This window comes from Aedes albopictus, chromosome 2 (genome assembly GCF_035046485.1).
Source record: "Aedes albopictus strain Foshan chromosome 2, AalbF5, whole genome shotgun sequence".
NCBI classification, from domain to species: Eukaryota; Metazoa; Arthropoda; class Insecta; order Diptera; family Culicidae; genus Aedes; species Aedes albopictus.
This window is the reverse complement of record NC_085137.1, coordinates 231,639,941-231,654,377: the sequence shown is the minus strand read 5'-3', so window position 1 is coordinate 231,654,377 and position 14,437 is coordinate 231,639,941. Positions and strand designations below refer to the sequence as shown.

The 14,437-nt window shown below is 41.8% G+C and overlaps 1 protein-coding gene across 1 annotated transcript; it reads left to right on the top strand.

Annotated features, from left to right (window-relative positions):
- The first annotated feature begins 314 nt into the window (after window positions 1–314).
- On the top strand, window positions 315–13,566 carry LOC134287965 (beta-hexosaminidase subunit beta-like). The gene is given in 8 exon segments (XM_062851323.1): window positions 315–1,038; window positions 10,164–10,243; window positions 10,308–10,328; window positions 10,330–10,470; window positions 10,539–10,614; window positions 10,684–10,799; window positions 12,373–13,107; window positions 13,163–13,566. Coding segments are annotated over 8 exon segments (1,623 nt in total). The 5' UTR covers window positions 315–938; the 3' UTR covers window positions 13,517–13,566.
- Window positions 13,567–14,437: the final 871 nt, after the last annotated feature.

Sequence of the window (14,437 nt, the reverse complement as noted above, 5' to 3'; positions counted from 1 at the left end):
AAGGAAATTTCCTTGACTTCCTTGGGTATAGAGTATCTTCGTGCCTGCCACACGATATACACATGCAAAATGGTCATTGGCAGAGGAAGTTCTCAGTTAAAAACTGTGGAAGTGCTCATTGAACACTAAGCTGAGAAGCAGGCTTTGTCCCAGTGAGGACGTTACGCCAAGAAGAGAGAGAGAGAGTCGTTTACAAAGTGCTATGCGAGATAGCAGGACATGTCATGTAAACTTCCGTTATATAATTAAATTTAAATGAAGTTCGCATGACGTGTAATTCTCATAATTTCAAAGTTGTCGAATTCGTGCCTCTTCTCCGCTACATTTCGACTACACTTCACACAGTAGTGGACGAGTAAGAAATTATTATTGCCGCCGAGGCGAACTCTTACCGGGATAATTGGACTCGCGGTGGCAAGTTTCGTTTTAATATGCGACTCCAGCAGAGTAAGTACACACCCCGCCCGCCAAGAATGATCCAGCACTTACTTGTAGATAGGTATAGGTTGCTCTTCTTACCCACTTGATGATGAACTGGAGTGTGCGAAGGCCAAAAGAGCATCGCTCGCGGTGTGTGATCCCGCGCAGACAGGCACGCCGTCCGCCGCCAAGCATAGACAGACAGTTTCAACTGAATTGAACGACTCAGTCGGTATCAACGCATGGTCACGGGCACAACGAGCAGATAGTTAATCAGTGATAGCTGCGGAGGAAAGTGCGCAAGTGACTTACTTACTGGTTCCATTCATTTCTAATGCTGCATCGGAAGACGACTGCAAGGCCGAAAGCTTAATAAATGACACTGCCTGTGGTGCTCGGATGTGCATATCGATAGTGAAGGTCGAAGTGTGAAGAATTGGGATTGGAATACAGTATTGAAGCTTGGGAGAATTGGCACTGTTCTGCAAGTGAAAATAGTGATCAAGTGAACCTTCAACATGAGATTAAATCTGCTACTTTTGAGTTTATTATTCTGCTACTGCCAATGTGCCTATTCGTATATTGTGGATCCAGGACCCGTTGTTAAGGCGACTAAAGGTGAATGAATTATGCAATGTAACGTTTGATGTGTTTTCTAGATCTCCTACGTCGATTACAAAGTAAAAAACGAATTACGAGAAATAGAGAAAGAAAAAAATGAAGCTTTCATATTCTTAAGATTTTGAAAAGTTATGCTTGTACGTCAGCGCGCGTTCTGAGAGGTCTATTTTGGATGGTTTTTGAATCTAGAATCAGTTATGTAAGAGGTCTGAAACGACCATAAGGTATGTGGAGAGTGTGTTTTTGGAGGAATACGGTTCGGTAAAAAACTAATTTTCATAGATGTTCTATCTAGACCATTCAAAAACTTCCGCGAGTGAAGGAGTGAAGATCTACAAGCATTGCCCTGTAAAGAACTAATTTCCAAAGACGTTCTAGGTCATACAGGAGCTTCCGCAAGTTAGCGCCTTAAGACCTACTAGCATAATCAATGGATTGTTGTTACATTACTGATACGGTGTAGCGTTGGGCAATTTAAAATCGATGTTCGCAACATCGATGTTTTTGTTTCGATTAACCAATTTTTTGAATCGATGTTGAAGCCCCACAAAATCAACCGAATCGATTTTATACATTCGATTTTTCTATCAATTCAAAAATATCAAATTTTCATTTTTCTTCAGAATGCATTGTCTCAATGTTATATCAATTTTCGAGTACTTTTTTGTGGAGGGGGCCCAAGCTGATTTGAGATGACTTATAAGCGGCATGGGCGCCCGATATGGAATATGCACATAGGCATTGAAGTTTTGAGGAATCAAAATGACTATTAGCATAGCATAGCATAGCATGAATACTTTCACAAATCTTGGATACAGTTGCAAAGTTGAATATATCCATTGACATTGCTTATGTCGCTACTATCTACAATGTCATAGACCCACTCAGCTCCACATACCTGGCCAAGTCCTTGCAAGCAGTTATAAAACCTTTCATCAACTTAGAAAGAGCCCAGAACTGAAGCAGCTTCCAATAGATTAAAGGATGCTGAAAATAGCGAATTTTCAACTTATATGTAGTTTCACGGAATATGCACATAGGCATAGAAGTTTTGAGGAAACAAAATGACTATATTAGTTTTTTTTTTCTACTATATGAGTATGAACAATTCCTCCACAATTGTTTCCATAGCTTGCTTCAGTTATTACATCCTGAATTCCTCCAGAGATTCCATTGAAAATTCAGCTAGCCTAGGGATTCCACCAGACATTTCTTCGAGGATTTGAGATGTTTTTAAAGGTTCCTCCAGTAATTGTTCAAGTGCTGATCTCGAGGTTTCCGTCGGGAATTTCTCCAGAGATTCGTTAGGGTATTTCTGCAGATACTCCTTCAGAGATTTCTTCAAGGATTTATCCAGCTTTTTACGCTGGCTATAAAAAGGCGAGGGGTGATTTGATTCTGACATTTCTTGCCGACAGATTTTATGGTTTGATCTTAGTAGGCAATAGTTTCCGTTTGTTGATTGAGCTGTCAAGAATTTTCACTGCATTTATTTTGAAGTTACGGTATCTTTGCATTGAAGTGCTTTTTGAAATATATTCCTACAGTTTTTATTTCTAATTACATTTTTATACTTTTAGGCACCAGAAGATTATGAAATTATTTGATACTTATGGAAATGGTTCCTGTGCTATGTTATCAATTCGAAACAAGTGACGAAAATCATATTACAGTCGAACCTCCATGAGTCGATGTTCCTTGACTCGATATCGACTCATGGAGGTAATTTTTTCCATACTGAAAAATAATTTCTGGGTTACTATGATGGTCCCCCCAAAAAGCTTCCCAAAGGATTTTTGTTCCACTACTCGATATTTCCTTGAGTCGATGGTCCCTTCAATATCGACTCATGGAGGTTTTACTGTAAATGTATTAAATACTGCCCCAGATCATCCTCCAATATCCTACTAAAGAGTCCCTGATGGTGCACGTATTATATAATGGATCAAAATTACGCCAGGAAACCTTGGAAATTTTCACCAGTATTTCCCTCGAATCAACCTTGGAATCAACCTGAAATTCCTTCCAATATGCCAACGAATATTTCTTCAATATAAAAAGGAGCCTTCCTACCAGTACTGCACAATAAAATTCTCTTGGACGCCTTCAGTATTTCATTACAGTCTCAAGGACACTCTTTTAAAATTTTCTTCCAGCAGTCTAGCAGAAGTCAAAATTTCTTTAACAATCACATCACAGTTTCACCAGAAATCCTAAATGTACCTCAATTTCTTTTAAAATATTAATCGGATCCCTGCAGCAATTATTTCGGAGTTTCATTAATAGCTTCCACCAGAGAATGCATACATGCTGACAGACATGTTTACCAGAGGGAGAAGCGTAGAAGTTATTACGGTGTGTGAAATTAGGGACCCAACTTGTTAAGTTAGGCTTTAACGGTCAATTTAAAAAGAGCCTGAAAACGCATATATGCGGAGCCACCGCTCGTATGGCGGTTGTCCTCCACGAGACAGCTGGCGTGTTCTGGCTGTACTCAAGGCATTTTCCGACAAAGCGCCTCCGCTCAACGACGACCCCCCCCCCCCACCGGAGTCCCGCGAACTTCTACTCTTCGCAAATTGACCTACAATATAAAAAAAGTAAGGAATTGTTTAGAAGAAAAAGATAATAAATCGATTTTAATTTTGCTTCGATAATTGGTGAAAATTTCCGACGTTCTTTGTCAACAAACAACATTTTCATCTTCGCCAAGCTTACTTTGAGCGAACCATAATAATTATTATAGTGTCGGCAAGAAACGTCAGAAAGGGGTGATTCAAAGTTTATGGCAAGATACCGTAAAAAGCTGGATACATATATTCCTTCCAGAATCCAGATGGAGATTGCTCCAATAATTTCATGTGGAATTCTTTGAACTATTTCTGCAGGAAATGATTATTCTAAAATTAATCCAGGAATTTCTTTCAAAAATCCATTAGAAGTCCATTCAAGTTCTCCTTCAATAATTCGTCTAGAATTACTACAGACATGGATTTCTTCAAATTTTTATCCAGGGATTCCTACAGAAATTCTTCCAGGAATTCGCTAAGAAAGCTCTCATGAGATTCCTTAAAGAATTTCTCATGGGATTGATTCCGGGATTCATCATGGGGAATCTTCACAAATTTCTGCGATTCTTTCGGGAACAACTTCCAGCATTATTTTGAAAATGCCTCCGAGAACTCAACTGATTCAGGGATTACTCCAAAAGTTCCTCTGCATACTCGTTTTAGGATTCGTTCAGGGTTTCCTCTGGAGTTTCAGCGATTTCTTCAGTACTTCCTCCTGGGATTTCTTAAAAAAAACTCCTACTAGAACTTCCTCAGAAATTGATCCTTGGATTTCTTCGGGAATTCTTCTTGGGATTCCTCCAAGAATTCCTCAAGGAAATTCTCTAGAAATTCCTCTAGAATTCCTCGAGGAAATTCTCTAGAAATTCCACCAGAATTCCTCTGGGAATTCCTACAGACATACATACATTTATTTTTTCAACATCATTAAGACAAGACATAATCAACAATAGTACGCCACACTACTCGGTTTGTGGCTGCCGCTCTCCATCCTCGGTCGCGCCCAATGCTCGCCAAGTCACGCCAAGTCAGCTTTGCAGGGTTGTTGTCCGGCATTCTTGCAACATGCCCTGTCCATCGTATCCTTCTGGCTTTGGCCACCTTCTTGATGCTGGGTTCGCCGTAAAGTGCAGCGAGCTCGTGGTTCATCCTTCTCCGCCACACACCATTCTCCTGCACACCGCCGAAGATCGTCCTTAGCACGCGTCGCTCGAAAACTCCGAGTGTTTGCTGGTCTTCCTCGACCATGGTCCATGTCTCGTGCCCGTAGAGGACCACCGGTCTTATTAGCGTTTTGTACATGGTGCATTTGGTGCGTGGGTGAATCTTTTTCGACCGCAGTTTTCTCTGGAGCCCGTAGTAGGCCCGACTTCCGCTGATGATGCGCCTCCGAATTTCACGGCTCACGTTGTTGTCAGCCGTCAGTACCCAAGTAGCACTGTAACTTATGAACTATTTTAGAAAAATAATAAAGATTGCATAGCCGTTTCACTTCAGACTAATGGTAACAACTATATTTTTGCAGTATACATTGTGGTTGCTCAGACATCACGATGCAACCTTAATTTTGCAGAAGCTACATTAATGTCACATGGTGGCTTTCGTGAAACATGCTCTTGAACTGTCAAATTCAAAAAGTTGCATTCTTGATACCATCCTGTTACATTGAAACCAAAACCCAAAACAAATGACCAGACCAGTTGCTGCGAAGTCAATGTTTAGTTGCCGTGTATCATGTTACCGAAAGTCGTTTCCAAATGACGACAGTGTAACTTTTTGTTGTTTCATTGTGAACACAAATAAGACGCACAAAAACGTACGATTAATTGGTCACAAATGTGCAACTTGCCAGCTACTAACAGATTGAGATAAACACTGCATGTCAAAAGTATCAACTAATTAGATATGTTTGTATGCTGAAACTTAAACAATAAATTCGATGTTTTGACCTTATTATGTTAAAGATGCATTTAACAATACTTGCTTTAAATCCTGTAGTTTAGAGTCCTGTATAAAACAATGTATGATGTGGATATTGATATTTTCAGACATCCAACCGGCAATGTAGGTTCTACCCAGTCATCACAATGGCGATTACTTGGTTCTGTTACAAAACAACTGACATAAAATTACTTTCGATTATGATTTCGGAGTCTTAATTAAACATAATAGTAAAGAAAACAAACCACATTTGACGAAAAGAGACCTGGCAAGCCTAATATCCTTGTTCCCATTCTAATACCGTTTAACAAATCAGTGAGACATGCAAATGTATATGCTGAAATTAACGAATTTCGCAAGCGCGCGGGTTTTCTGTTAGTAAAACTGGAAATTTCACCGGAAAAATGCAATTGCCAGGCTCATTTAGGATACCGACCAAAAACATTTCCATTTTTTTAGCGACACTTTATTCATTCGCCATTGCTGTACTTTGGCGGATCCATCATCCACATTTTTCATAGTTGTTATGTCGAAACCAGCAATGTGACTTTGAGTTTATTTTTCAATTGCAATGTAAACAAACTCCATTACACATTGGTTACAATCTAATATCTTATGCAACAAACAACATGTTGCACAGAGGCTCCACCTCCTGCGCTTTTTCGGTTGCATAGCTGTGAGAATCGATGTTGCAGTCATTTAGAATCGACTTTTGCATATGTCGCATAGAAATGACAGTGATTTAGTTGTAACAAAGTGTGCTGCTTGGGTAAGGATCCGAGGTAGACGAATTCCTCTACCACCTCGAAAGTATCCTTGTCTATCGTAACATTACTACCCAGACCCCCGCCTACCAGCATGTACTTTTTTTTTTTGAGGCATTCACCACCAGTCCGACCTTTTCTGCTTCGCGTTTCAGGCGGGTGTACAGCTCTGCCACCGTTTAAAATGTTCTGGCGATAATGTCCATGACATCCGCAAAGCACACAAATTGACCGGATTTGGTGAAAATTGTTCACCGGCTGTTGAGCCCGGCTCGTCGCATCACACCTTCCAGAGCGATGTTGAAGAGTAGGCATGAGAGTCCGTCACCTTGTCGCAGTCCCCGGCGAGATTCGAATGATCTGGATAGTTCACCCGAAACCCTTACGCAGTTTTGCACACCGTCCATCGTTGCTTTAATCAGTCTAGTCAGCTTCCCAGGAAAGCCGTTTTCGTCCATGATTCTCCATAGCTCTGCGCGGTTGATACTGTCGTATGCCGCTTTGAAGTCGATGAACAGGTGATGCTTTGGGACCTAGTATTCACGGCATTTCTGGAGGATTTGCCGTACGGTAAAGATCTGGTCCGTTGTCGACCGGCCGTCGATGAAGCCGGCTTGATAACTTCCCACGAACTCATTCGTTTTAGGTGACAGACGACGGAAGATGATCTGGGATAGCACTTTGTAGGCAGCATTCAAAATAGTGATCGCCCTGAAGTTCTCACATTTCAAATGGTCGCCTTCTTGTGAATGGGGCAGATTACCCCTTCCTTCCACTCCTCCGGTAGCTGTTCGGTTTCCCAGATCCTGACTATCAGCCGATGCAGACAGGTGGCCAACTTTTCTGGGCCCATCTTGATGAGTTCAGCTGCGATACCATCCTTACCAGCTGCTTTGTTGGTTTTGAGCTGGCGAATGGCATCCTTAACTTCCCTCAGCGTGGGAGTTGGTTTATTTCCATCCTCCACTGCACTGGCGTCGTCGTTTCCTCCGTTGCCGTGGGCTCCCGTGCCTACGTTCTCCACGCCGTTCAGGTGCTGATCGAAGTGCTGCTTCCACCTTTCGATCACCTCACGTCCGTCCGTCAAGAGGCCTCCGTCTTTATCCCTGCATATTTCGGCTCGCGGCACGAAGCCGTTGCGGGATGCGTTGAGCTTCTGATAGAACTTCCGTGTTTCTTGGGAACGGCACAGCAGTTCCATTTCTTCACACTCCGCTTCTTCCAGGCGGCGCTTTTTCTCCCAAAAGAGGCGGGTCTGCTGTTTCCGCTTCTGTTTGTAACGTTCCACGTTCTGTCGAGTCCCTTGCTGCAGCATTACCGCCCTCGCTGCGTTCTTCTCATCCAAAACCGTTCTGCACTCTTCGTCGAACCATTCGTTCCGTCGATTCCGTTCCACGTACCCGATGGTGCTCTCGGCTGCGTCGTTAATGGCTGCTTTCACTGTACTCCAGCAGTCCTCTAGAAGGGCCTCATCGAGCTCGCCCTCGTCTGACAACGCGGCTTCGAGATTCTGCGCGTATGCTGAGGCGACAACCGATTGCTTCAGTCGCTCTAGGTTGTACCGTGGCGGTCGCCGGTACCGTACATTGTTGATGACGGAGAGTTTTGGCCGCAGTTTGACCATCACCAGATAGTGGGCGGAGTCGATGTTGGCGCCACGATAGGTCCTGACGTCGATAATGTCGGAGAAGTGCCGTCCGTCAATCAGAACGTGGTCGATTTGAAATTCCGTCTGCTGTGGTGATCTCCAGGTGTAACGATAAGGGAGGCTGTGTTGGAAAAAGGTGCTACGTATGGCCATATTTTTGGAAGCGGCGAAATCGATAAGGCGTAGGCCATTTTCGTCGGTCTGAATTCCTCCTCCTGGCCTACCTGGGCGTTCAAATCTCCTATGATGATCTTGACGTCGTGGCTTGGGCAGTGATCGTACTCGCGTTTGAGCTGCGCGTAAAAATGCGTCCTTGTCATCATCAGTACTTCCGGTGTGTGGACTGTGCACGGTTATTATGCTGAAGTTGAAGAATCGGCCCTTGATCCTCAACCTGCACATTCTTTCGTCGATCGGCCACCAACCGATCACGCTCCTCTGCATATCGCCTATCACGATGAAAGCTGTTTTTAGCTCGCGTGTGTTGCCGTAAATCTAATAGATAGTATGATAACCGCTAAACGCTCGCACCATGAATCCTGTCCAACACACCTCCTGCATCGCTACGATGCCGAACCCGCGGGCCTACAGTAGATCGGCGAGTATGCGGGTGCTCTCGATGGAGTTGAGATTACTGCAGTTCCACGTACCGAGCTTCCAATCGTAAGTCTCTTTTCGTTCCCATTTATGGCCCCACACCAAAGATAACACGACAAGTATGACGGACGGACGTAAGGTGATCGAAAGGTAGAACCAGTATTTCGATGAACATCTGAATACTGTGGGAAGCGCAGACATGGAGGCAGCGGGAGAAATGACTACGTAAGTACAGCAGGAAGCACCATCGAGCCAGCTCTCACGTTGAGGAAACTGAAGGATGCTATCCAGCAGCTCAAGAATAATAAATCAGCAGGAAAGTATGGTATCGGAGCTGAACTCGTCCAAATTGGCCCGGAAAAGTTGGCCTCCTGCCTGTACCGACTAAAAGTACGGATTTAGGAGACCGAACAGCTACCGAAGCAGTGGAAGGTGGACGTCATTGGCACTATCAACAAGAAAATGAAGTGTGAGAACTTCTGAACGATCACAATTCTGAATATCACCTACTAAGTGCTATCCGAGATCATCATCCGTTGTTTTTTCTTCTTTTTCTTCTTTATGGCTCTACGTCCCCACTGGGACTTGACCTACCTTGCTTTAACTTATTGTTCTTTGAGCACTTCCACAGTTATTAATTGAATGGCTTTCTTTGCCTGCCATTGCATGAATTTGTATATTGTGAGGCACGTACAGTGATACACTATGCCGAAGTAGTCGAGAAAATTTTCCCGACTGGAACGGGAATCGAACCCGCCGTCTTTACCACAAGGCTAACTGGAGACACCCTCCGTCGTCTTTAACCTAAACTGAAAAAGTTTGTGGGAAGTTATCAAGCCGGCTTCGTCGAGGGCCGCTCGACAACGGATCAGATCTTCCCAGTACGGCAAATCCTTCAAACATGCAGCAAATACCAGGTCCCAACGTACCACCTGTTCATCGAATTCAAGGCAGCGTACAGAATTGACCGCACAGAGCTACGGAAAATGAATGAGAACGGCTTCTTCGGGAAGCTCACTAGACTGATCAAAGCGACGATGAACGGTGTAAAAAACGGCGTAAGGGTTTCGGGCGATCTGTCTAGTTCATTCGAATATCACCGGGGACTACAACAAGGTGATTGACTTTCATGCCTGCTATACAACATTGCCCTGGAAGGTGTTATACAACAAGCCGGGCTCAACAGCCGGGGCTTGATCGAGGTTGGAAGATTGGCAGCCACGAACCGTATACTATGGCGTAATATTGTCGATTCAGTATTACCTTGAATTTGATCATGTACTGAGGAAATGAAATGAATGAATAACACGACACTGCTCAAAATTCAAATAAGTGACCACGTGAACTGGTCTATTGGGCATTTGAGTTCCATGCCAATACGTACGTACTACTTTGCTACAATTAACATTAGATACCAAATTATATCATTTCCGCATTTTCGACATTCCTCTCGGCAACTTATGAAGCTTGCGCTCCAAACCACTATATTCTCGTGACAATCGAGCACGACTGGATAATTGTATTTAGATGTTCACTCTTGATGCGCAAACAGTTGGTAATTATCTCTACACACGCTTTCATGCATACCGATGTTTGTTCTAGGTGCTCTCTGGCCGAAACCCAAAACTCAAACCCTAAGTCAGAGGTATTCGGTGATCAAGCGACCGACCTTCCACTTCCAGGTGCGTGTGTGAAATTTAACCATGTGGAACACAAATTTCGTGAAGAACGATTTTCTCGCTTCAGGTCGTCAATCAAACGTGTGAGTGATATTTTAACCAAAGCCATCGATCGGTATCAGAAAATTGTACTCAACGTTGGTAACGATTCTCGGCGATCGTTGTTCAGCGCTTCCAAGACTGAGAAGAATCTTTCACGACGATCATGGCGTTCGGATGTGAATTTCAACGTAAGCAGAGGAACCGGTTTTTGTTGCTTTTTTTTGGCATGACGCTTTTTTATTATTTTTTTTTTCAGGAATATTTGGAAGAAGTTACAGTAAACCTCAAAGCACCGTGCGAAAACCTACCGTACTTAGGAATGGATGAATCATGTAAGAATCAACGATAAAGAACATTTTTAAATACACATAATCATTGAAATTTGAACCTTTTCCTTTCAGATGAAATTATTGTTAGTGAAACGCGAGCTACCATCGAATCATTTTCCATTTGGGGAATACTGAGAGGTCTTGAATCATTTTCACAGATGGCTGTGCTTTCCAATGATGGAAGTATGGTAAGTAAATGATGAACATGAAATAACTGCAACAGCTATAAAGTGCTCTGCTTTTTTGCTTTGTAGAATAAATAACGCGACTTTTAAGTTTTACTTACTTACTTACTTACTTACTTACTTACTTTATTACTTACTTACTTACTTACTTACTTACTTACTTACTTACTTACTTACTTACTTACTTACTTACTTACTTACTTACTTACTTACTTACTTACTTACTTACTTACTTACTTACTTACTTACTTACTTACTTACTTACTTACTTACTTACTTACTTACTTACTTACTTACTTACTTACTTACTTACTTACTTACTTACTTACTTACTTACTTACTTACTTACTTACTTACTTACTTACTTACTTACTTACTTACTTACTTACTTACTTACTTACTTACTTACTTACTTACTTACTTACTTACTTACTTACTTACTTACTTACTTACTTACTTACTTACTTACTTACTTACTTACTTACTTACTTACTTACTTACTTACTTACTTACTTACTTACTTACTTACTTACTTACTTACTTACTTACTTACTTACTTACTTACTTACTTACTTACTTACTTACTTACTTACTTACTTACTTACTTACTTACTTACTTACTTACTTACTTACTTACTTACTTACTTACTTACTTACTTACTTACTTACTTACTTACTTACTTACTTACTTACTTACTTACTTACTTACTTACTTACTTACTTACTTACTTACTTACTTACTTACTTACTTACTTACTTACTTACTTACTTACTTACTTACTTACTTACTTACTTACTTACTTACTTACTTACTTACTTACTTACTTACTTACTTACTTACTTACTTACTTACTTACTTACTTACTTACTTACTTACTTACTTACTTACTTACTTACTTACTTACTTACTTACTTACTTACTTACTTACTTACTTACTTACTTACTTACTTACTTACTTACTTACTTACTTACTTACTTACTTACTTACTTACTTACTTACTTACTTACTTACTTACTTACTTACTTACTTACTTACTTACTTACTTACTTACTTACTTACTTACTTACTTACTTACTTACTTACTTACTTACTTACTTACTTACTTACTTACTTACTTACTTACTTACTTACTTACTTACTTACTTACTTACTTACTTACTTACTTACTTACTTACTTACTTACTTACTTACTTACTTACTTACTTACTTACTTACTTACTTACTTACTTACTTACTTACTTACTTACTTACTTACTTACTTACTTACTTACTTACTTACTTACTTACTTACTTACTTACTTACTTACTTACTTACTTACTTACTTACTTACTTACTTACTTACTTACTTACTTACTTACTTACTTACTTACTTACTTACTTACTTACTTACTTACTTACTTACTTACTTACTTACTTACTTACTTACTTACTTACTTACTTACTTACTTACTTACTTACTTACATACTTACTTACTTACTTACATACTTACATACTTACTTACTTACTTACTTACTTACTTACTTACTTACTTACTTGCTTACTTTACTTACCTTTTTATTTCATCAATTATAGCTTTACGTCAACCTTACGACTGTTACGGACAGTCCTCGATTTTCCCATCGAGGTCTCCTGGTGGACACCTCCCGTCATTACGTTACCCTATGTACTCTGATCAAAATCCTCGACGGAATGGCCTACAACAAACTGAACGTATTCCACTGGCACATCGTGGACGACCATAGCTTCCCCTACCAAAGCAAAGTCTACCCCGAGCTGAGCGAACAAGGTGCTTACCATCCGTCGATGATCTACACTCCACAAGACGTACAGAACATTATTGAAGAGGCTCGTCTGCGGGGTATTCGCGTCATATCGGAATTCGACACGCCAGGTCACACCCGATCGTGGGGTGTTTCCCATCCGGAACTACTGACCGCCTGCTACGACCAGTACACAGGGAAACTTGGCCCCATGGACCCCACCAAAGAGTCGACGTATACGTTCTTGTTCAAGCTGTTCCAGGAAGTCGTTGAGGTGTTCCCAGATCAGTTCGTCCATCTGGGAGGCGACGAGGTCGGGTTTGAATGCTGGGCTAGCAATCCGGATGTAATGGAATACATGAAGCAGAACAGGCTTTACTCTTTTGAAATGCTGGAGGAGAAATTCATTCAACGCATTGTGGATCAAATTGATGTGCTGAATAGGAGTTCCTTGGTGTGGCAAGAGGTTTACGTCAATGGAGTGCGGCTGCCCAATGGAACTGTTGTCCATGTATGGACTGGCAATCGACAGGACCTGCTCTATAGGGTATGAATGGGTATTCTAAGTCGAACATACTTACAGTGGAGCTCACGTATTTCAGATCACGAGTGATGGCCTTCCGGCGCTGCTATCGTCCTGTTGGTATTTGGACCATTTGAGCACTGGAGGAGATTGGCGAAAGTTCTACAATTGTGACCCCCATGACTTCGTTGGAACACAAAAGCAGAAGAACCTGGTGCTGGGCGGTGAGGCATGTATGTGGGCTGAGGTTGTGAACGATCACAACATTCTGCAACGGATCTTTCGTGTGTCGGCTACGGCTGAGAAACTGTGGTCCCAGGAAGATGTTACCAATACGGACGATGCAGCTCGGCGGCTGGAGGAGCAGACGTGCCGTATGAATCTTCGTGGTATTCCAGCTCAACCGCCCAATGGACCCGGGTTCTGCTTGTAGAATAATGGGTAAAGATGGTTTGACTAAAACATTTCGATTTTTGAAAATCATGTGTTATTTTTTGCCGATGTCCAAAAGAATATCATTATCCATAGTTATCCAATTATGCAGCTCTCAACTGAAATATAAAAGTAAACTTTCAAGTTTCTGTTACACTCTGGATGAAAAGGCTGAGGGTTCAAACGATTGATTAAACCTGGCCACACGACCAACCAACTTGCTCAGACTTGTGCTATTGTTTTTAGGATAATTAAAAAATCTGCTGATCAGATACCCAAGAGGTGGCTAATCGAGTTATGTGGGTTTTGACCCACTAAAAACTCATTCTTTCTCTTCCTTCACTTCACGGTATGCCCGTTAGGGATGACTTCGAGAAAGGGGGACCGTACATGAGTACTCTCTATTGGTTAGCGTTCCATCAGCTACCGCCTTAAGTTTTCCTCTCTCCCCTGGAAGCGTGTGTCCTGGCTTGTACTATAGACTACTCGTTGGACTCAAGCTCTCGGATTAGGGAAGGGTCAATTCCAGGGTTGTTAACGTTAATCAACGATTAACGCCGTTGACGTTAATTTTCGCCGAAATCAACGTCAACGGCGTTGCGTTAATTTTTATAGTAATTAACGTTTACGTCAACGGGATGCGTTAAATCAACGTTAACGAATAGCGTTAATCCAACCGTTAATTACTCACTGTGATATGAAAAAGACACGATAGTGTTGGCTGGCAGTGCCTCCTGAAGGTGCCAGGAAGAATCTTGTTTGTAAAGATTTTTGTGCAGTCATCTGGCCAGGCCGGCGATTTCGATCTGTAGTTTGGATCGGCACGCGTAGTTCGTTCCGAGTTTCTCTGGCCTGAACACTCCCAGCCCTGGTATAGATAGACCTGGCGTAATAATTGAATAACATACTTTCCACGGCTAAG